The sequence below is a fragment of the Berghia stephanieae genome, chromosome 2 (assembly GCF_034508935.2).
Source record: "Berghia stephanieae isolate SIO BIC M18660-M18661 chromosome 2, UCSD_Bste_1.3, whole genome shotgun sequence".
Taxonomy (NCBI): Eukaryota; Metazoa; Mollusca; class Gastropoda; order Nudibranchia; family Aeolidiidae; genus Berghia; species Berghia stephanieae.
Window position 1 is genome coordinate 28,486,361 of NC_088361.1, and position 22,216 is coordinate 28,508,576.

General features: G+C 38.8%; 1 protein-coding gene across 2 annotated transcripts in view; it reads left to right on the plus strand.

The window, feature by feature from the left end:
• The first annotated feature begins 11,517 nt into the window (after positions 1–11,517).
• Positions 11,518–22,216, plus strand: part of LOC144964648 (uncharacterized) — a 103,152-nt gene continuing 92,453 nt past the window's right edge. Inside the window, exons 1-3 of one of the 2 annotated variants that reach the window (XM_078899139.1) lie at positions 11,671–11,774; positions 11,957–12,134; positions 20,239–21,715. In XM_078899139.1, coding sequence (XP_078755265.1) covers positions 20,618–21,715 — 1,098 coding nt within the window. In that variant the 5' untranslated portion in view covers positions 11,671–11,774; positions 11,957–12,134; positions 20,239–20,617. Of the gene's footprint in view, positions 11,775–11,956; positions 12,135–20,238; positions 21,716–22,216 lie in introns of both variants that reach the window. The other variant, XM_078899138.1, reaches the window with a different exon arrangement.

The window sequence follows — 22,216 nt, forward strand, 5'->3', positions numbered from 1 at the left end:
ATGTATGTGTTTGTGTATGTATGTGTGGTTTAAGTCAAGCTCTCTCTTACTCACACACACATAAACGCACACACCCAAGTAGACACACACAACTTTTGTATTGTAGTGTTTCAAATAATATAAAGTGCTCGTGATTTCATTGTGTTGTTCCTGTGAAATCGGAATGTTTTCTTATCATCTTATTACATATTGACATTATTATTCTAGTTTTCATTGCTGATATTAGTACAAACGGATTTGTTATAAAAAGGATCTTTGTGGAGTAAGTAGATAATTTTCTTTTATTTGGTTTGTTGTGTGGACAGTATGATCACATTATTATGCTTTTTTTTTGTCTTTGTTATCATTTTATAAAGATAATTCCTTTTCTAATTCTAAGTAGGCGAGTAAAGAATTACCTCGACGTCATGCCCCCCCCCCCCCCCGATCCCTCTTCTTCTGAAGTCTTCTTCTTCTTCTTCACCTCCTTATTTTTATTGCGCTGGTGGATGCTAATAACAACAATGAAACTTGATATGGACCATAATAATTTGGGTTATCAGCGCAAAAAATACACATCCATAAGTCTAGAAACGAGAAATCTCTCTCTCTCTCTCTCTACCCCCCCCCCCCCCCCCCCCCCCCCCCCACCCTCCGCCCCCTACCCTTAAAACAAAAATCACTATCACTGTTTTGAAGCAGTAAAATTGTCGATTGCCAAAACCTTTCCGTTCTTCATTTATATGCCGCGCTTTATTCTGTATGGCTCGAACACTGTGTCAATAAATAATGACATGTGTGATTAGTTACATGATCTCATGAATATTCATCTGCCTCAAATGTCTTCTTATTATTCATATTACGTTTCCCAAATCTTTCACGCTGAGTTGGAGCGAGAGAGATAATAAAGACAGCTTTTGATTTGCACCCCGCGGCGGTATTGCTCAAGGGGTGAGGTGAGGAAGGCGGAGAGGGGGGGGGGGGGGGGGGGGGGGGGGGTTGTTAGTCGTGCGGTTTTGTTTGTAGGGGGGAAAGAGCACCGAACTTCTTTATATAATAATATGACAATGGTAAAGAGGTGCGTGTTGTACGGTGTTTGGTGTGTGTGGGTGGGTGTGTGTGTGTGTGTGGGGGGGGGGGGGGGGGGGGGGGGGGGGGGGAGGGATATATGGAAAGACACCTGCCTGTTTTAAAGATTGAAGAAGAAGAATGACAAAATTGATGTGCACTGCACCCGTTATATGACAATTCTGTTATGTTTCAGGCAAAAGTTTCAAGTTATACATATCAAAATATGAGTGACTCGCTCTCTCAGGTGTGAAATGAATGCCTGGCCGGTAACAAGTAACAGCGTTGTCCTTGTCGAAAAAACGTAAATGTTTTTAAAATATAATATAGACATATAAGCGTCTATGTCTCGACCCACATGTCATGTGTATTTTGTTGGCTTGGCGGTCCTTGTTAAGCGCTTTGAGCACATTTAAGTCTACATCAAGCTTTATAGAAAAAAAAAAAAACAAAAACACACACACACACACACACACACACACACACACACAGAGAGAGAGAGAGAGGGGGGGGGGGGAGGAAGGATAGGAGGAGAATTATTAAAACCCCTTTCCACCATGCAGGCTCCTCGTAATGTCTACAAGCAATATTTTACTGTCCACACTATATATAATATACTCGTGTAACTTCTGGCAATCGGATTGGAGCACAGAAAACTAGAGAGATACGAGGCCCTTGGTTGTAGGCATTATCGCCTGGTCGGACTGCCTTTAAATAGTTAACTCCTTCACGAAATCCCAGGTTTGATAGTCTTTGCAACGATAGGGGTCGTTTTAATCGATTGATATTCGAAGGACGAAAGTTCAGGCTAACGTTTTAAATACGTGTGTGTGAGTGTTTTTGTGTGTTTTTATTTTTTTCACGTATAGCACTTCAAGACATCTAGTAAGTTCCATACATCCTTACAATTTTTTTTAAAAATTGAGATTTATATAGGGCAATATCCACTAAATGTGCTCAAAGCGCTTTACAACGCTGGTCAACAGCAACATTTAACATGTAGGACGGGACATGACGCGATATTAGGCGATATTACAATTTTTCGGACAAAGACGACGCTGTTAACGGCCAGGTACTCATTTTACACCTGAGTACGGTGAGAGAATGCGAGTAAAGAGCCGTTTCCAAGGACTCAACTATGCGCGAGCGCGAGGCTCGAACCCAGGACCTTCTGATCCGAAAGCGAGTGTCATACCAGTAGACCACATAGCCGCACAATATACTATACATTCCCGCCTTATTATCATTCACACCAAACAGATAAAATGTCCTGTCAGCCAAGTTGTGATTGACCACTGGCAAATCAAGTGCAGTAACCAAACAACCGTACACTAACAAAACACCTTTTAAAATAATATTTTGGTCGGAAAACTTTTTTTTTACTTCATGTTTCAATCGATTAAAATGACCTTATAACAACTTTTCAAAAATTCTTAAATTGAGGACCTTACAATCTTCCCCAAGGAAAAAAAAAACGAAATTGCCTTAAGTTGGGCACGGGCACGAACCCAGGACCTTCCGGGTCACAGTGAAATGCTTAACTACTTGCCCCCCCCCCCCCCCCTATACACACACACACAAACACACTCTCTAACTTTATCAAAATCTTTTTATAATGCGGGATAGTAAGTCCTCTTCCAAATACATACAGTGTATGTCGAACGATATGTATGCGTTCAACGTATGTACTTGTTCTTATCGCTGGGGGTCAGAGGTTAAGAAGCTGCGGTGTGGAATATTGTGTAGATAATAATAACGTTATACAGCGCTTCAAGAAGTTTTATAGATAGTATGCGCTTGGCTAAGAAGCTCATAACATTGCCATCCGGAAGTATAACGGACCAACACACAAAACTGTGTGTATCCATGAACGTTTATAGTCGGGTTAATACAGTTCAGTGAGCATTACTCATAAACGCGGATGGCAAAAAACAATAACAAAGACCTGAGTGACGTCATCTGCATACTATCTATATCTTGTTACAGACCAACTGTTTAAAAATAGATTTTATTATGAATAACATATTTGGAGAATCTTCGAAGTTGTGGCTGATTTGATTAGAGGGATAAATAGATATGTGGAGATAAATCAGTGTTGGGCGGGGGGTGGGGTGGGCCGATCAGCCTTCTTAGAAAATAACAACTACTACCACCACCACGAACAATTACAACAGCAACAAAAGACAGTTTTTGGTTTGTTTTTTTTTTTTGTTTATTTGAAAAAAAAAGGGAGGGGGGGGGGGGGGGCTGGGGGTAGAGGAGGAACGAAATTGACGTCAGTGTCAGCTCTCAGCTCTTTGTAATGGAAACCATCTAAAGCCAATTTGCCCATTACAACAATGTTGAATTAAGCCCATGATTGCCTACGGTTACCAGACCTGCTTATATTAGTGCATGTCGCTTCGAGTCAATCAAAAGTTTAAAATTCTAATTACTGGGTCAGAGTTTGGCTTTAAAACACACACGCACACACACACACACACACTCTCTCTCTCTCTGTGTCTGTTTGTCTGTCTGCCCCCCCCCCCCCCTCTCTCTCTCTCTCTCTCTCTCTCTCTCTCTGTGTCTGTCTATTTGTCTGTCTGCCTCTCTCTCTCTCTCTCTCTCTCTGCCTGCCTGCCTGTGTCTGTCTGTCTGTCTCTCTCTCTCTCTCTCTCACTCTCTGTCTGTCTGTCTGCTGTCTGCCTGCCTGTGTCTGTCTGTCTGTCTGTCTGTCTCTCTCTCTCTCTCTCTCTCTCTCTCTCTCTCTCTCTCTCTCTCTCTCTCTCAATTGATTAATAAAAACAGTCTCCCAATTGTCCAACACACACACACACACACGCACACACACATACACACATAATACACGCACTATTGCACATACTAAATCACTAAACACAAACACATTCGCTCATTCAGGAAATGAACACACATGACACAAATAAACCACAAACGCGAGAGGACACAGATAAGATTAACAATTACACATCGTGTGTCATACACGTTACACACATGATGTAATTTAATACAAAAAGGCAATTAGAACATTGCTGTGGCATTTCACGATAATGTCAACATAGTGAGGGCTATAATGTTACGATAATAATCACCTACAATTAAATCTTTTATTAATTATTGCGTTTTTGTGTTCAGTCAGGTATTCTACTTATTACCCTATGTGATGATTTTAGCAATAATTATGTAGTATGGTTAATAAACCCATAGCTCGGTTAGTAGAACTCTCGTTTCACACGCAAAGGGACTGAGGTCGATCCCGTGTGTAGTTGAGATTTTTTCTTTCTTCTGACTAGTGATTGAGTAGCTGTGCCTTTTAGATCTGGCGTGAAGTACTTTGTGATAGACTATAGAAAGAGAAAGAGATAAATAGATAGATATAATATAGATAGATAGATAGATAGATAGATAGATAGATAGATAGATAGATAGATAGATAGATAGATAGAGAGAGGGAGAGAGAGAGGATACATATGAAGAGGGAGAGATATAGAGAAAGAGGGAAAGACAAAGAGATAGACACACACACACACACACACACATATATATCTATAAATAAATATATATATATATATTTATATATATATATATATATATATATATATATATATATATATATAGAGAGAGAGAGAGAGAGAGAGAGAGGGAGAGAGGGGGGGGGAGGAGGTTGTATAGATAGATAGATAGATAGAGAGAGGATATATATATATATATATATATATATATATATATATATATATATATATATATATATATATATATATATGTGTGTGTGTGTGTGTGTGTGTGTGTGTGTGAGAGAGAGAGAGAGAGAGAGAGAGAGAGAGAGAGAGAGAGAGAGACGGTGTATCCACAAGGCATGATGTAAAATGTTGAATGTGACATGTGGACACCACATTATAAAGGTCTGGACGTCCATGTGTTGTCACAGTAAAATGACCTGAGGTGGGTATTCAGGACATTTATCAACTACACACACGAAAACACGCACACAGATACACACACACACACACACACACACACACACACAGACAAACTCCCTCTCCCCCTGTCCCCCCACCCACTCTGTTGTTACAGTTGTAATTGTTATTGTTGATATTTTGTAATGTAGCTGTTTCCGTTGTTCTATTTCTTGTTCTTCATCTTCTTCTCCCAGTGTGTAAATATTAGTGAGCCTTTCAGTGTGTGTACCTCTTCTCTCTCTATTTCAACATCATAAGACTTGATAAATAACACACGCTCTCTGCTTCTTTGCCCCTTATCTTCTATTATCCCCACCCCTCTTCATACAAACACACAAACACACAAACACACACACACACACACACACACACACTCATTGGTCATGTTAATACATCATCATCATTGCCTTTTTCACCCTGGGTCAGGGTATAGGCCACAGACAAACAGTTTCCATCCTTCTCTATCCTGAGCCAACTTTTTTATCTCATTCCAGGTCTTACCACTTCTCTGTATATCAGCTTCTTTAATTCTTCTCCATGTTCCTCGTGGCCTTCCCCTTGATCTTCTGCCCTGAGGGTTCCAGTCCAATACTTTCTTTGTTATAGTTGAGTCATTCTTTCTAAGCGTGTGTCCAATCCACCTCCATCGTCTTCTTCCTATATCCTCTCCTACTGGTTTCTGCTGTGTTCTTTTCCATACTTCTTCATTTTTTATTCTATCCATCCATTTTATTCTGAGTAGCTTACGCATGCACCTGTTTACAAAAATCTGTACCCTCCTTATACATGCCTGTGATGCGTTCCAAGTTTCACATCCATACAGTAGGACAGACTTCACGTTTGAGTTGAAAAGTCTTAGCTTTAGTTGAAGGGAGATATCTTTAGTTCTCCAAACTCTGTTCAAAGATGTGAATGCAGCCTGTGCCTTTCCTATTCGTGCTTTCACCTCTGCTTCCGTGCCTCCATCCTTGTCAATTATACTTCCGAGATAGCAGAAAGTGTCTATATCTTCGAGTTCCTGATCTTTTACTTTGATCTGCTCCCTTTGACGCGTACCTATCCTCAAGACCTTTGACTTTACAGGGTGTATTCTTAGACCAATTGATTCCGAGAGGCTGTTTATAATTGTGGTTTTTGCTTGCATCTGATCCTGGGTGTGGGACAAAAGAGCCAGATCATCTGCAAAATCCAGATCATCCAACTGTGTCCAGGGGGTCCACTGTATCCCATTTCTTCTCCCTTTGGAGGTTTCCTTCATTAGCCAATCAATGGCAAGGATGAACAGGAATGGAGAGAGCAAGCATCCCTGCTTGACACCAGTCTTAATTTCAAAGCTGTCAGTCAGCTGATCTTCATGTACAACCCTGCAACTTGATCCTTCATACATTTCCTTAATGAGGTTTACTATCTTTTCAGGGAGTCCATAATGTGCCAGAATTTTCCACAATGTTGCTCTGTCAATACTGTCGAAAGCCTTCTCGTAATCCAGAAAGTTGACAATAAGAGGAGAGTTCCATTCTATAGACTGTTCCACTATGACTCGCAGAGAGGCAATCTGGTCGGTGGTTGAACGGTTTTTCCGAAAACCTGCCTGTTCGTCCCGCAGTTTAGCATCTGTTGCATTCTTAATTCTCTCTAAAATAATACGGTTGAAAACCTTTCCTGGGATAGAAAGAAGAGTGATGCCTCGATAATTATTACAATTACTGAGGTCCCCTTTCTTTGGAAGCTTGATAAGATGTCCTTCCTTCCAATCCTTTGGGAATATCCCGTCATTCCAGATTCTCTCAAATAGTGGGTGCAGGGCCTCAGCATTTCTTTCCGCATCAACTTTTAGAGCCTCCGGTGGAATCTGGTCTGGTCCAGCAGCTTTCCCCCTTTTCATCTTGTTAATGGCACCCACAATCTCTGCTATCGATGGTGGATCACAGCTAATTGGTAGCTCATTCCTTGCAGGCAAAATTTCTGGCTGGTTGTCTGGTGGTGGTCTGTTCAGAAGGCAGTTGAAATGTTCCCTCCATCGTTCAGATTGAGCCTCTTTTCCAAAAATAGTTTTCCCATCTTTGTTTTTGACTGGTACCTCTGGTTTCCCATATTTTCCAGCAAGTGTCTTGGTAGTTTGATAAAGGATCCTCATGTGTCCTCCAGTCGCTGCTGCTTCTGCTTTCTCTGCAAGTCTGTTCATGAATGCTTCCTTGTCTTTCTTCACAGATCTTTTGACTTCCTTAGCTATGGCTCGATACTGCTCTTGTGCATCCAGTCTTGAAGCCCTTGTTCGGCTTGCATTCACTTGTTCCTTCCTTGTTCTCCTCTTTTCAATAAGGTCCAAGGTGGTTGGACTTATCCATTCTTTATGTTCCGATTTCTTTACCCCCAATACCTCGTGGCAAGTTGTTATGTAAACTTCCTTGATCTTTGCCCAATGTGACTCTACATCTATGTCCTCCTCGAGCTCAGTAAGAGGTTGGAATCTATTACTCAATTGTAGTTTGAATTCCTCATTCTTTTCCCCATCAAGTGCATTCACCTCGAATTTTCTTCTTGTATGTGATCTGGCCCCGTGTTTTCTGAGTCGGAGCTTAAGCTTTGCCAATAGCAGGTGGTGGTCTGATCCAACATCTGCCCCTCTCCGCACTGTCACATCTTCCAATGAACGTCTGAATCTACGAGAGATACAAAAATGATCAATCTGATTCTCTGTCACACCATCTGGTGAGACCCAAGTTGCTTTGTGGATCCTCTTATGGGGGAACACTGATCCTCCAATCACCAAACTGTTGAATGCACAGAAATTTGCAAATCTCTCACCATTATCATTCATTTCTCCCATGCCATGACGTCCCATGATACCTTCATAGCCTACGTTATCCTGTCCCACTTTTGCATTAGCATCTCCCATCAATATGTTGATGTCTTTCCTTGGCAACTTGTCAATGACTTGTTGTAGCAGACCATAAAATGTATCTTTGTCCTCATCTGTTGCATCATTTGTTGGGGCATAGATCTGTACAATGTTCATGCTGATCTTCTTACTCCGTGTTGTAAAGGACGCCATGATGATCCTTTCTCCGCATTGTTCCCATCCTCTCAGTGACTTCTGGGCAAACTTGCTTAGAATTATTCCTACTCCCTGTGTATGAATCCCGTCCCCTCTCCCTGAATATAAAATCTTCTCCCCAGACTTGAGGTGTTTCTGTCCGGATTGTATCCAGTGGGTTTCGCTTACTCCAAGTATATGCAGCCTGTATCTTCTCATCTCAGTCACAACTTGAGAGCTTTTTCCTGCTTCATACATGGTGCGAACGTTCCACGACGCAATTCGAAGCTGCTTGTTTGGCGAAGACGTCATCGGGTCAGCAGAGTCCTTTCGGCTTTGTCTGTTGTCCTTCATAAATTCTGTAATTCCAGAAACTCTTCGGTCGCCCAAGCTAAAAAAAGGATTTGGTTTGTCTGTCTGTGTTTCTGTAACGGTTTGAGTTTAACGGAAAGGGGTGTTAACCCTTTGCCAACCCCCAACCTGGAGGACCAGGTGACTCAAAGATGGGGGAATCACACACCATTAGTCGCCTTTTACGACACGCTGGCTTGGCGTTGGGCTATTCTTGACCCTCTCAGTTGAGGGACCCCGGACACCACACGGGGAATGTTAATACATACTATGAAATATTGAGTGTTTCTTTCAAGATAACAATTGCTATATTTTTAAACTACTTTTTAAATATTTCAAACCGAGTTTCACCATTTTGACCACAGAGAGACCCATAAATGATGGGATATTGTAAAAATAAGATTCAATCTCGCCTGTACTGGGTTAATATAAAGAATGAATGGAGTTTACGTGATTCACTCTTGGTTCATTATTTTTAGACAGCCAATTGAGTGATACATTCTCAATCAAATTAATGTGCGTTGGTACGATTGATCTGGCGGGCAGAAGAATGAATATTGAGTATTATTCCTTAAAGCAATTATCAAATACCCCAGTGCAATAAGTCCAGCTTAGAATATGGTGACATAACGTACAATAAAAATCAATTGCAGTCATCATTCATTATTTTAATTGGCCTAAAAGGAACAACATTTACGTCACTCAGTTCTTTGTTATTGTTTGTAGCTGCCAATTTTGTAAGAAGTTCTCACTAAATATAGATAGTTCGAAGATGACGTCACTCAGGCCTTTGTTAATGATTTTGCCATCCGCGTTTGTGAGTTGTTCTCACTAAACTGTATTAACCAGACTATAAAAGTTCATAGTTACACATAGTTTGTGTGTTGGTCCGTTATACTTCCGGATGGCAATGTTGTGAACTCCTTGGCCAAGCGCATTCTATCTATATGTTCACATCTTTTGAAATATCTTACATCACGATTGGTCATTTTGTTCAGCTTGACACATGGGCATGTTTACAACTTTCATAAACAAGGCAGCGTTTTTACATTTGTGAAGAAATATCCGATCGTTGGACAGCAACAAATCACGTGATTGGTGACTTGGTTGGACGAAAACATGAATATAGATCGCTCCCTCCCATTGAATAACAAAATAAACAATGAAGAATCCGTTTTGGGAGAGCTCGTTGCCTTATTTACCTGGTAATAACCTGACGCTGACCTAAAAGTGACATCCCAACACCAAGCAAAAGTGAAAAGTGTTAGTAATGCTCAATGTATCAAAGTAATCATCCCGTTGGGTTCTGTTGATTGCAACTGTCATCATGCACTTTCTTTTGGTGGTCAACAAATTGTTTTGTGAAGTAATTTATTTATTTATTATTATCATTTTTTGGGCATTGTCAGGAATGAGTTTACGGAAGATACGATAAAAAGAAAAACAAATAAAAAAGCCCACCCTTACTGCTTTACAATGAAAACAAATGTATCCAAGCAGCAAAATATTAGCACATGTGTTCCCCTTGAGCAAGAAACTTAGTCCCTTTTGTTAACATTATGTATGGCAGTGCTCTGCGGCTACCGACGCCTGTGTTACTCTTTCGGTCATTCTGAAAAATAGCCGTAAGATATAAATCGGCTCATAAAAGATCTTTATTTGTTTTTGTTTCATGTTGTTCCTTTAAATCTTCCAGCTTTCTGCATACAGCCGTCTCAGGTCAAATTATAAACACTTCACAAGGCCAGCTTACAACTGCAACGCACAGTAACAACAGACAGACAAGCACATACATACACAAAGGCTAACAGGTTCATACTCTCACACACAATGCAGTCGTACTCCGGAAAAACAAACAAACAAATTTTAGAATTTGGCCAGAAAACTCGTCCTTCAAATATCGAATATCCTTCGAGAAGTCCCAGGTCTGAGAGGTTTTTGCCAAGATGTGTGTCATTTAAATCGATCGAAATTTGAAGGAAGAGTTTTCTGGACAAATTTTAAAATATGGGTTTTTCCAGAGTACGACTGAATGAGGATTGTGGACTCTTCTTTCCACACCACCCCACTCCCCTACCCAACACCCTTTTATCGCGCTTGTCATCTAAAAACTCCATGTTGTGCCTATTGTAAATGTAATTTATTACACCAGTCAACAGCCGCAGCCCCCCCCCCCCCCCCCCCACTCCCCACCACCTCTCTCTCTCTCTCTCTCTCTCTTTCTCTCTCTCTCTCTCTCTCTCTCTCTCTCTCTCTCTCTCTCTATATATATATATATATATATATATATATATATATATATTATATAATATGTATGTATGTGTGTGCGTGCGTGTATGTGTGTGTGTGTGTTATGAAAAATAACTTTGAATGTTCTATTTACACTCTCTTTTATCGAAATTTTTTTATTTTAATCGTCTTTAGTTTATTTAATTTTCTGTCTATGTAATATCTTATCTATCGGTCTGTCTGTCAGTCTATAACAAATCTACAATTTCATTTTACATACTCAACTCTCTGTTATCTATAGAGTCTATATATATATTTTTTAAAAACGCTAAATAGCCCTACTCTATCCAGTCACCCCAACGGCCCCTCCATCTCTATACCTCCGTGCCTTTCCTTTTTCTTTTTTTCCTCTTCCTTCTACGTATTCAACCTTTAACCCCCCCCCCCCCCCCTCCTCCTCCCACCTCCAACCTCCCCCTTCTCGATCTCTGTCTTTCAGTAACTCGACCTCTCCTCGTCCTTTGTATCCTCTTCCAGTGGTGCTTAATTATTACACCAGTTCCCCCACCCCCTACAACAACAGCTAGTTCGCCACCACCACCATTGCCACTTCGAAAGCCACTAACACAGTCATTAAGCCTCTCCCCACCCCTACCTCTCTCCCTCCTTCCCTCCCTCCCTCGTCTCCAGCCCGTCCCACCACTGCATTTTCTTTCTTTCCACCCCCACCCCCGAAACACTCTCGCGGCGGTGATTTGATCCAAGTGGGGCCGGATAGATAGAGAGAAGAAATCGACGCGAACGAATGAAAGCTTTATTCCACCACCGCCTCGATCGCTCGTCTCTCGTCAGCTTGACTGGTTCAGCGAGAAGGCAAAAGCAAGGCACAGTATGTGCAGTGCGTGTGTGTTCGCGTCCGGTTTGTGTTTGTGTGTGTGTTCGCTCTGTTTATAGAAGTGTGTTATGGCGTTGTGTGTTCTTTTTCTCTCTGGTGTGTTTTTAGTTATAGTCTGCTTGCTCCCGAAAAGCCCAGTGTGTTTCTCCTCAAATACTGCCTGACTGACTGATGTAGAGAGGAAGGAGGAAAGTCTCTAGTCAAGTTATAACATTTATTATTGCTACAGACTGGAGTACAAGTTTGAGTGATATTCCTGGTAGGAGAATGTATAATATTATTGGATATTATTATTATTATCATGGAGCAATGGAAGTATAAATGTTTGAAGAGGAAAATCTTTGTGTGTACAAGTACACCTACTATAATGTGCGTGTAAAGCGTCGCCTCTACTCTACATTAATTCTTTTCATTCTTTATTATTATCTTCCTGATTCTTAGCTTTGGCTTTAGTTCATGTGCGTGATATAAGTGATATGTATTATAAGGACTGGGATTAAAAATTAATAATTAAATGATAAATGTGCTGTGTTTTTCATTTTCTGGATTTTGTTCCTTGGACAAATTATCTGTCTACACCACATTACATACTCATACCTAGAGCGGAATAAATTTAAGCGTAAGATTGTTTTATTATCATTTCCAAATGTAGTTTTATCTTATTTTCTTTTTCGTTGTTGTGAAACCAAGTTTGTAGATATTTGATGATATTTAGATATGCCCTTTATTCTCTAATAATGGCTTGTTGATTTATCATCTATCTAGCTCTAGTAGCTATCGGGAGGCCTTCCGAACGCTCCTACATCCCCAATATTCTTTCCTTTTATTTTTATAATGTTCTAGTAGGGAGTTAGGGAGGGAGAGACTTAAAAAAAAAAGTTTCCCACTCCCAAACCCTCTACTAGAACATTATTTAAAAAAAAAAAGAATACTGGGGATGTAGGAGCTTTCGGGAGGCCTCCCCTTCCTAGTATCATTTGCTTTATTGTTATTTTTTTTGCCGTATTCAATTCATTATTGTTTTTTTCATTCTTTATCGTGCTTAGGAATAAGTTGTTTTTTTCTTTTCTTTTTTTTTTTAAATTCAGTGTCTCTTTTCTTTTAAATATAAAAACCCAACAATGAACATAACCAGATATTTAATATTATTACTGAGTTAGTGGTTACAGATAGCCTACAGATGTGTGACATGTTGACTTCATTTTTGTTTTAGTTTTAATTTAGTTTTGGGGCCCCGGGGGCGGTTGTGTGAAATGGCAAGGTGGCATTGCACTCAAAGGACCTAGTTTAAGTCCTGGTTTTGGAAATAATTTTAAGCGTAACGCCAACCGCTCATTTTTGCGGCGCTGCATTGTGACTTACGCAAATGTTATTTCCTTATTTCTACAGCATATTCATGTATCCTCTAAAGACACGTTTTCATTTCCTCAAGGCCAAGGGATGGTGTTGATATGGGGGCTTTAAAAAAATACTCTTCTTCCCTCGTATATCTATCTAGGCTATCTATCTATTATTTGTTCTGTTTTTTTTTTAAATTACTGTTTTACAATATATCAGCTGACAAAGGTTCTCTCTCTCTCTCTCTCTCTCTCTCTCTCTCTCCTCTCTCTCTCTCTCTCTCTCTCTCTCTCTCTCTCTCTCCTCCCCCCCCCCCCACACACACACACCTTCCGCCCTCTGGCTTTCCTGTGACAGCTGTATCTGCTTCCCTCTCCCCTCCGCCTTTGTCTTGTCTTTATTATCAGTGGCATTAGCTTGAGGCGGCGATTGTAAAAATGACAATGACATGGAAAAAAAATACACGATGAATAATTCAATCTCCAGGATTTGCTGTACTTCTTTTTGACAAAACGCATCTCCCTCCCCCCCCCCCCCCCCCCCCCCCCACTCATTTTGGTCAGAAAACAATATATCGATCTATAAAAATGACCCTCAACTTGACAAACTTTCTTGTCATCGGGAAATCGGAATGAAGTTAAAGATATTTACAATAGGTTTTTGATCGTTTTAATCGATCGATTTGTATAATTAATCATTTTTTTTCTGGCTGAAATGTGTAATGGCGTTTTGTGTTGTCTGCGGGATAATATAATAATATGATCTTTTGTTAGATTACACAATAGGAAAACCCTACCGTTGGTTTTTATTATTTAGCGTTTATGATATTTTCAATTCATGAATCCGATGGCGTGTTTATTGTTTGACTTGTGTAATTGTCCATATAAATATCATCGTTTTTATAAGCAGTTTTCTTTTTGTGTGGGTTTTCCCAATCTCGGCATACAAATAACACGATAATCCCTCCCCCTTTCTTCCCCACGAATTAGATATAGATAGAATGCGCTTGGCCAAGGAGTTCACAACATTGCCATCCGGAAGTATAACGGACCAACACACAAACTCTGTGTAACCATGAACATTTATAGTCAGGTTAATACTGTTTAGTGAGAACAACTCACAAACGCGGATGGCAAAAACAATAACAAAGGCCTGAGTTACGTCATCTTCGAACTATCTATAGAAACGCCTAATGATATCAAGTTCTCAAAGATAATTTGTGATTGCTGAATAACAAGCGATAAATTTAATATGTGTGACATAAGTTTATTTTAATTTATATAATGTTTTTTTTTTTTTTAATCAGAATTTTTTAGATGTAGAATAAAAGATCTCTTTTACTATTGTTTTTTTAATTAAAAAAAATCGGTGAACTTTGTTTTCACTGCGCATTCGCAAGCTTGTGCAGAACTGGGACCGAAGAAGTCTGACGGGTGAGAATGCAAGAGTTAAATTATTATTACATCCCATTTCGCAGTGGTCACTTTCTGAAAATCTAGCTATATGATAATTTTGTTATTCTTTCCTTACCTGCATTACAATACACGTCAACCTCCTGAGTTCATATTCCCGACTCAAGATTGATTTATCTATTTTATTTCGCAGGACGAGGTTATTATTATAGTTATAATTTGAAGATTAACCCTTTAAAGACAAGGCCAAAATAGATTGAATCACGGTTTCTCCTCATTATTTATTCTGATAAGATAACTGCCGTTCTTACGGCCGTCTTCACAAATTTTGCAGTAGCATTGGGTAGGCTACTGCAAACAGGCATATAAACAGTTTTGCTGATTAATTAAATGACTAACATCCTGTTACCACACATTGCTTATTATGGCGAGACCTCACGTACGCGTTGCTTTAAGAGTATTTTACTACAACAATGAGATGGTGACTATATTTTTATATTTTGGCCAGAATTTTTTACTCCCAAATGGATTTATCTCCTTAGTAAAAATGACATTTAAAAAACAAAAACAAAATAAGAAACAAACAAACAGAACAAGACAACACAAAACAAGAGGAAACCCCCCCCCCCCCCCCCCCCCCAAAAAAAAAAGCACAAAAAAAAAAAAACCCAAACAAACAAAAAAAACAAAACAAATTTAAAACAAAACACGAATAACATTAAAAAGCAGAAACAAAAAGACCCTAAAAACAAACAAGCCTTAAGCACAAAGCTTCCTTGAAATCTCTGGTCTCATCTGTCTTAAAGCTTTGACAAGTTGGGGTCACTTTAATCTTTCTTTTTTCTTTTCTTTGAAAGGTTTTTTGTTATTGAAGGAGTGTATGATTATAATAGGATAACATAAACAGAGCAGCTATTTCTGGCTGCTACCACAAGGCCCGTATTCGGATTTGATCGTTCTCGGCCAGGCGTTAAGCAGCCTTACTTCTACCTGGTTTGACTAGTTTCACGTCTGGCTACGAAATCAAAGCTTGCCTAGTTCGATTCAAAACGGTCTGACAACCTTTCACAACACAACAACAGGCCTTGTATTGGTTTTACGTGCACGATGGCCTCGCCACGGCTGGCCGTTTTCAACTTGCTCCATTATACTGAACTATACAAAATTTCTCGACTTGTTAACCGGTAGCCAGAGGTAAAACTAATACAGTAATTTGCATAGAGTCTTCAGAGAACACCGCCCCCCTCCCCTCAAACAAGCGTTTCGGTCCCAAACCTCAGATACCATGTCAATTCTCTAATCAGTATAATGTTATGGCGGGGTTCGAGTTGACTCTTCCAATTAAAGTAAGAATTTCTTAGATTATTTTCCCGTATGGTTAACACAGACCTAACCATTTTCAACAAAGAAAGTAGTAGATGCGGCGATGTTAACAAAACATACATCGTATTGCTGTTACTGCTCTCTTGTTGAAAAACGGTTTGGTTCCTGGCTATAGTTATATCTAGTACATATTCTGATAAATTGACGGTTTCCGTTTAAGGAGAAGTGGACCACCGTGCATTCTTTACATAAATGTTTCGCAAACGTTTCTTGACTGCCGTTGTTATCCTTAACCATCTCCTTACCATCTATGGGAATATCGTCACATTCGTTATGATGCAACCAGCATTATTCTCATTCAGATTTCTTTTGTACTTCACATAATTTGAAAAAATATCATCGCTTTTTGTCATAGAATTTAACGATGTTCTGTATAGCTTGTATAGCGGAACAACATTATGTAAAGTAAGCTATTGTTCCTTTTGAATAAGAGTTTTAAAAACCTATTTTATTGTTGTGTGGGTACGGCATTTTGGGAAAATCCGGAATATTTTGATAACGAGGGAGTTAAGGAGCTATTTATTATTATTATTATTATTATTATTATTATTATTATTATTTTTATTATTATTATTATTATTTTATTATTATTATTATTATTATTATTATTATTATTATTATATTATTATTATTATTATTATTATTATTATTATTATTATTATTATTATATTTTTAATCGTATCAAAGCTCATTTGCCTTATTCTTTTAGTGATTAAATGGATAAATATGAACAACTGACATTGATTTTGAACGAAGCTTAGCTTGGACATTGGGAAAAAATAAATTAATACGATAGAGAACGTGAACAAATGAGTTTTGAAAAATGATTGGATGGCCCGGCCGCTTATCGTCAATTAAATTGATTAAAGATTAACCCTATACAGACAGCGCTAATTTTCTTCAAATCATAGTTTCTCCTCAATATTTGTTCTGATGTAACTACAAGTCAAACCGGCCGTTTTCAAATAATCTAAAAGAGTTATTTAAAAAAAAATAAAAAATAATTAGTTAATTTGAACGTCGCTGTTTATGGTTTAACGGTTAAATTAAATGCATTGACATGTTCTATTTTGGTTTGAATTGCATCATTATCATTATCATCGTGGAAATTAACATAAGCCACAGGCTAACATACGAGTTTGTAAGCCGATACCATATCTCCATAAGTAAGTGACCGTTATCGTTTATGGCTGCTATAAAGAGCTACCGTAAACATCGTCATCGTTGTAAAATCGTTATAAATGTACCCGCAGCAGTGTGACATTTAGTGACATTTTAGACAAGTGACAATGCTGGCTTTTTAGTTGTTGTTGTATACGTAGTCAATGACGCGCTGTGTTGGCATTTGGCTCGCGTTTTATGTTGTTTTTCATTGTTTGTTAGATTTTTAAAATAAATAGATTGTAGCTATCATGTCTCTTTTGGAGACGATTATCTGTCGGTAGTTAGGACATAGGAATATAGCTGTTTGTCTCGTATAAACAGCGCTTTTCAAAAACAGACCTGCCACTTATCCTAATTTAATCAGTCTGGATTTTTAGAAATATTAAAATTGACCAAATTCTGATTTTCCCCCTGCAGAGTCTGGAAGCCAAATTTTTAGAGAAGTTTTGTTATAAATGTTGTTATTTTTATCTTTCAATAAATTGATATAATATGATCGATCGCATTGAATGGTCTTTCATCGATTTTTAAGCATTCAACCAAAATATATACAATTTTTTTTTATTTCGTATTTTTTTTCACAAATAATTTCAGATGTTTTCCCACCAAACGGTCAGGATTTTTTAAATTTGCACTTTTCCCATAAAAATAAAGAATTTTTGTTTATTCTTGTAGTGGGTCTGTAATAATTTAAAGTATTGTTTACGTGTTGTGAAATTGTATATTACCCCCCCCCCCCCTTTCTCCCAAATAAAAAAGAAAGAATAGAAAGAAAAACAACAAAACAAATACAAATAAACAAAAACAAAACAAAGCTTTTCTTCGTAGTCTATATTATTGTGTGGGTTGGATAGATCTGTTAGCATTTTCATGGTACAGGTGTCCATACTGCTTCCATTGTGACAGCTGGTGTTTTCATTGACGTATTTTACCAATGATGTACCTGTTGACTTACTGTTTGATCAGTGAATTTGTACTAGCAGAGCAGTCAACGTTAGTGTTATTATTGAATATTAACTCTTTAACTGCTAGATTAGATTTCTTTTATATCATTAAGTCTCCAAACGATTAATACAATTCTGCTATAAGAAAGAGAGCAGTAACAGTGATGCGACTCGAGCTTCATTTGAAACCCCAGTCGCATTGCTGTTATTGCTGTCTTCGTCAAAACGAAATAAGTTTGGTGTTTGGTCCAATTGATACGAATATTCTCTGCATCAATGATATCATTGGTGATGACAAGCCTAATAACTTTTATCTGTCGTTTTGAATCACTTAATTATTATGTTTGTGCTGTAATAATTAATGGGTGAATTGCAAAAACATATAACTTGATGCTTTATGCACGTTATCCCTCAGATTAAGTATCATACAGATACACAATCGGGCCCTTTCGGCCGGTCTCGTACACAATCGGGCGCCATTTTGCGTTATCCTTCGGGCATAAACTATTTCGTTAGGTGTCTATTCTCTTAAATTTTTATCGTTCATTTTCATTTTATTTGTATATCAGGCATATTAACAAGAACGAAATGAAGGAGGTGGAGAGGGGAGGGTTCGGGCAATAAGCCTTGTTATGTAAATTAAACACACACAAAGTCGTCTTTGTTTAGAGCCATAAGACCCATGAAAGCATGAGTTTGTCCCAATTTTTATAGATAGAACGAGGTTGACGTCATTCGGTTCTTTGTTATTGTTTTTTTTTTTGCCATCCATGTTTATGAGTAATTCTCACTAAACTGTATTAACCAGACTATAAAAGTTCATGGTTATACATAGTTTTGTGTGTTGGTCCGTTATACTTCCGGATGGCAATGTTGTGAGTTTCTTAGCCAAGCGCATCCTATCAATCGATAGTTCGAAGATGACGTCACTCAGGTCTTTGTTATTGTTTTTTGCCAACCGCGTTTATGAGTAATGCTCACTGAACTGTATTAACCCGACTATAAACGTTCATGGATACACACAGTTTTGTGTGTTAGTCCATTTTACTTCCGGATGGCAATGTTATGAGCGTCTAAGACAAGCGCATACTATCTATAGATAGTTCGAAGATGATGTCACTCGGGTCATTGTTGTTTTTTGCCATCCGCGTTTATGAGTAATGCTCGCTGAACTGTATTAACCTGACTATAAACGTTCATGGGTACACACATTTTGTGTGTTGGTCCGTTATACTTCCGGATGGCAATGTTATGAGCTTCTTAGGCAAGCGCATACTATCTATAGCAGGCAAACAATAACAATTCGCCAGTAAATTTTTTGATCAATTAAAACATGGAATGTTTGACACACGTGGTCGGACAAACATAATTAGTTGTTTATATAACAGTGATATAAATGCCGTGTATTATTATTATTATTATTATTATTATTATTATTATTATTATTATTATTATTAGTGGTAGTAGTAGTAGTAGTAGTAGTAGTAGTAGTAGTAGTAGTAGTAGTAGTAGTAGTATAGCGAGAATGAAATCGACCTCTCTGATCATTTTTATTGTTTTTATGCCGCCAAACGGGTGTCTATCTATCTTGTTATCACACCATTTTCTCGATCATAATATTATAAACTTTTAAGTTTACACATGATTGTCTGTGTTACACTGTGTTGTTTCTATTCAAGTGGTTGAACAGTGGATATTTTATTTAGACACATACCATCGATTAGTACAATCTGTGTAGTTCGCTATTTACCAATCACTGGCATTGTTTACATTATGACGGTTGTCCGAGAAGCGAGGTTGTATAGATAGTATGCAGATGACGTCACTCAGGCCTTTGTTATTGTTTTTGCCATCCGCGTTTGTGAGTTGTTTTCACTAAACTGTATTAACCAGACTATAAAAGTTCATGGTTACACAGAGTTTGTGTGTTGGTCCGTTATACTTCCGGATGGCAATGTTGTGAACTCCTTGGCCAAGCGCATTCTATCTATTCCCTTCCATTGTCATTAGATGTCTATAGATATTGTGCGATTAGCTAAGAAACTCACAACGTTGCCATCCGGAAATATAATGGACCGACACACAAAACTGTGTGTAACCTTATAGTCTGGTTCATACAATTTACTGAGAATTGCTCATAAAACTGGATGGAAAAAAACAAAAACAATAACAATGATCTGAATGACGTCAACTTCGTTATATCTAATGCTCGCAACAAGTACTTTAGCTCTCCAAAGTGTTATGCTTTCTATCTTTCGTAGAATAACCAAGGACTTTCCAAGAGACTAAAAACGTAACAGTCATGATTCATCATGTTTGTTTGATGCTTTTCTTTTTTATTCAACATCCCCCCCCCCCCAACTCCCTCCCTTCGCCAGCAGGTGATGTATTTTATTATTCAGACAATGTTTCCTTTACCGCTATCTCTTACCATCCCCACCTAATTATTTATTTTTTGTCTTCTTTCTGTTCAATATTTCAGGTTGTTTGTGTTTGAAACTGCATTCATGGATTATCATCGACCCGAGGATGAGTTTCGTCTCGTCCAGGTTGTGATTTCACCAAACCTTCACCATGGATAAACCATGCATCATGTTTCCTCACGCGGTGGATGTTTATAAATAGATTACAATCGCCTCTTGCTATCCTCTTCGCACTCATTTTTGTGTAGTTTTTATCGTGTCGTATTTCTACGGCAGTCATTTTTTTTCTTTCTTCTCAACCGTGTGGTAAAAGGGCATTCATCATCCCGGCTTCCCACGGGGAAAGTGCGCATGTGTGTGTGAGAGTGTGTGTGTGTGTTTGGGTGCGGGTGTGCGTGTGTCTAGTGTTCTTGCCACTTGACCTCTGCTCTTTGAACCATGAGTGGAGTGAACAACGTGGCCTCCTCACATGTGTCATCCGTCGACAAAGGTCTCAAAATGAAAATAAAGCGGACAAAAGGTCCGAATAAAGTGGATTCTAAGCACGAGGTGGTCAAATCAGTCCCGCCTCAGTCGGTATCTCAAACCTCCTCATCGTCATCAATGTCGTCATCATCTTCCACAACGTCCACGACATTGCCATCTTCTTCATCGTTGTCTTCTCTGTCGACATCAACATCATCGTCAACTGCCTCTGTATCGTCCTCTTCTTCAAAGTTTCAACAACAATCTATTAATTTGGCAGTTTCATCGTCTTTATCGTCGACGTCATTGCCATCGTTATCAATATCATCGTCTTCCTCTACAAATTCCGCAATATCTTTGACTAATTTGTCATCTTCTTTATCATCTACTCATACCCCTTTGACTATCAATTCGCAGATAACATCTATTTCGTTGTCAAATCCAATGTCATCATCGTTGTCAACATCCTCCTCCTCCTCCTCATCATCATCATTATCTTCAAACCCCAGTGTCTCTCTGCTGAAAACTGCCAACATCGGCAACAACAACAACAACAGCAGCAGCATTCCCATTTCAAATTCAATGCCCATTAATAACAACAGTATTCCCGGTATCGGGAAATCCCCTTCCAAGCCCGTGATATCCTCAAACAACACGTCCAGTATGGGTATTTCCATTTTGGAGGGTAAATCCCCTAAAACCAAGGCAGCCTACGGCAAAAAGTTAAAGGACAACAAAAGAGGTGGTGCCAACGAAACTGGAAGTTCTATAGGTATGTCCTCTAGCACATCATCAGGAGCTGCACTTGGGAGTATCGAAAGCAATAGAATTTTACCAGGATCCTCTTCTTCTGGACCTGGTCAAGCAGGTTCCTCTCTGTCGTCCAATGTCGGTACCACATCCGGGTTCTTACCAGGTTACGGGGTCATGAACCCTGACCTGACCTCGGAACCACGTCCAGGGGATATTGTACACGTCAAGAAGGAAAACCCCGTCCATGACCCTTACGAATTCAATGCCAAGGTCGAGGATAAGATTGAGTTACCGCCCAAGAAGCTCAAACTGGAAAAGGTAAGCTTTTGTTTAGATATTATCAGTTTGTATCATAGTTCTGTTTAACAATATCGGGATGGAGATTTTTAAAAAAATGGTTGTATAATGATGCTTTCACAGAACTCTGCTCTGCTATGTGTTTGTAGTTGTGTTTTCTATTTTTCTTTTTTTTTTTTTTTGAGTCGGATGGCTCTTGGTTTGTTTTTAGGCAGTACTGACTCCTCGTTTGCACGTTTTTTCGATAATGTTTATTATTTGTCTTTGGGATACTTTAAGAGTAAAATCGGCTCCCGACCTAACATCTTTTATCAATGCCGTCTTGATGAAACTGGACGATGCTGTGGAAAGCTTGTGCACTCTGGTATGTCAATACCTCGACGCCATTCTCATTCCCACACAAACATATTAGACGTAACGAGGTTTTTATTCCTCATGGAACATACAAAATTATTCATATTGATGTGTTTTATGGTCACTGTAAACTGTATTAAATTTCGAATATTATCTCTACTCTCTATT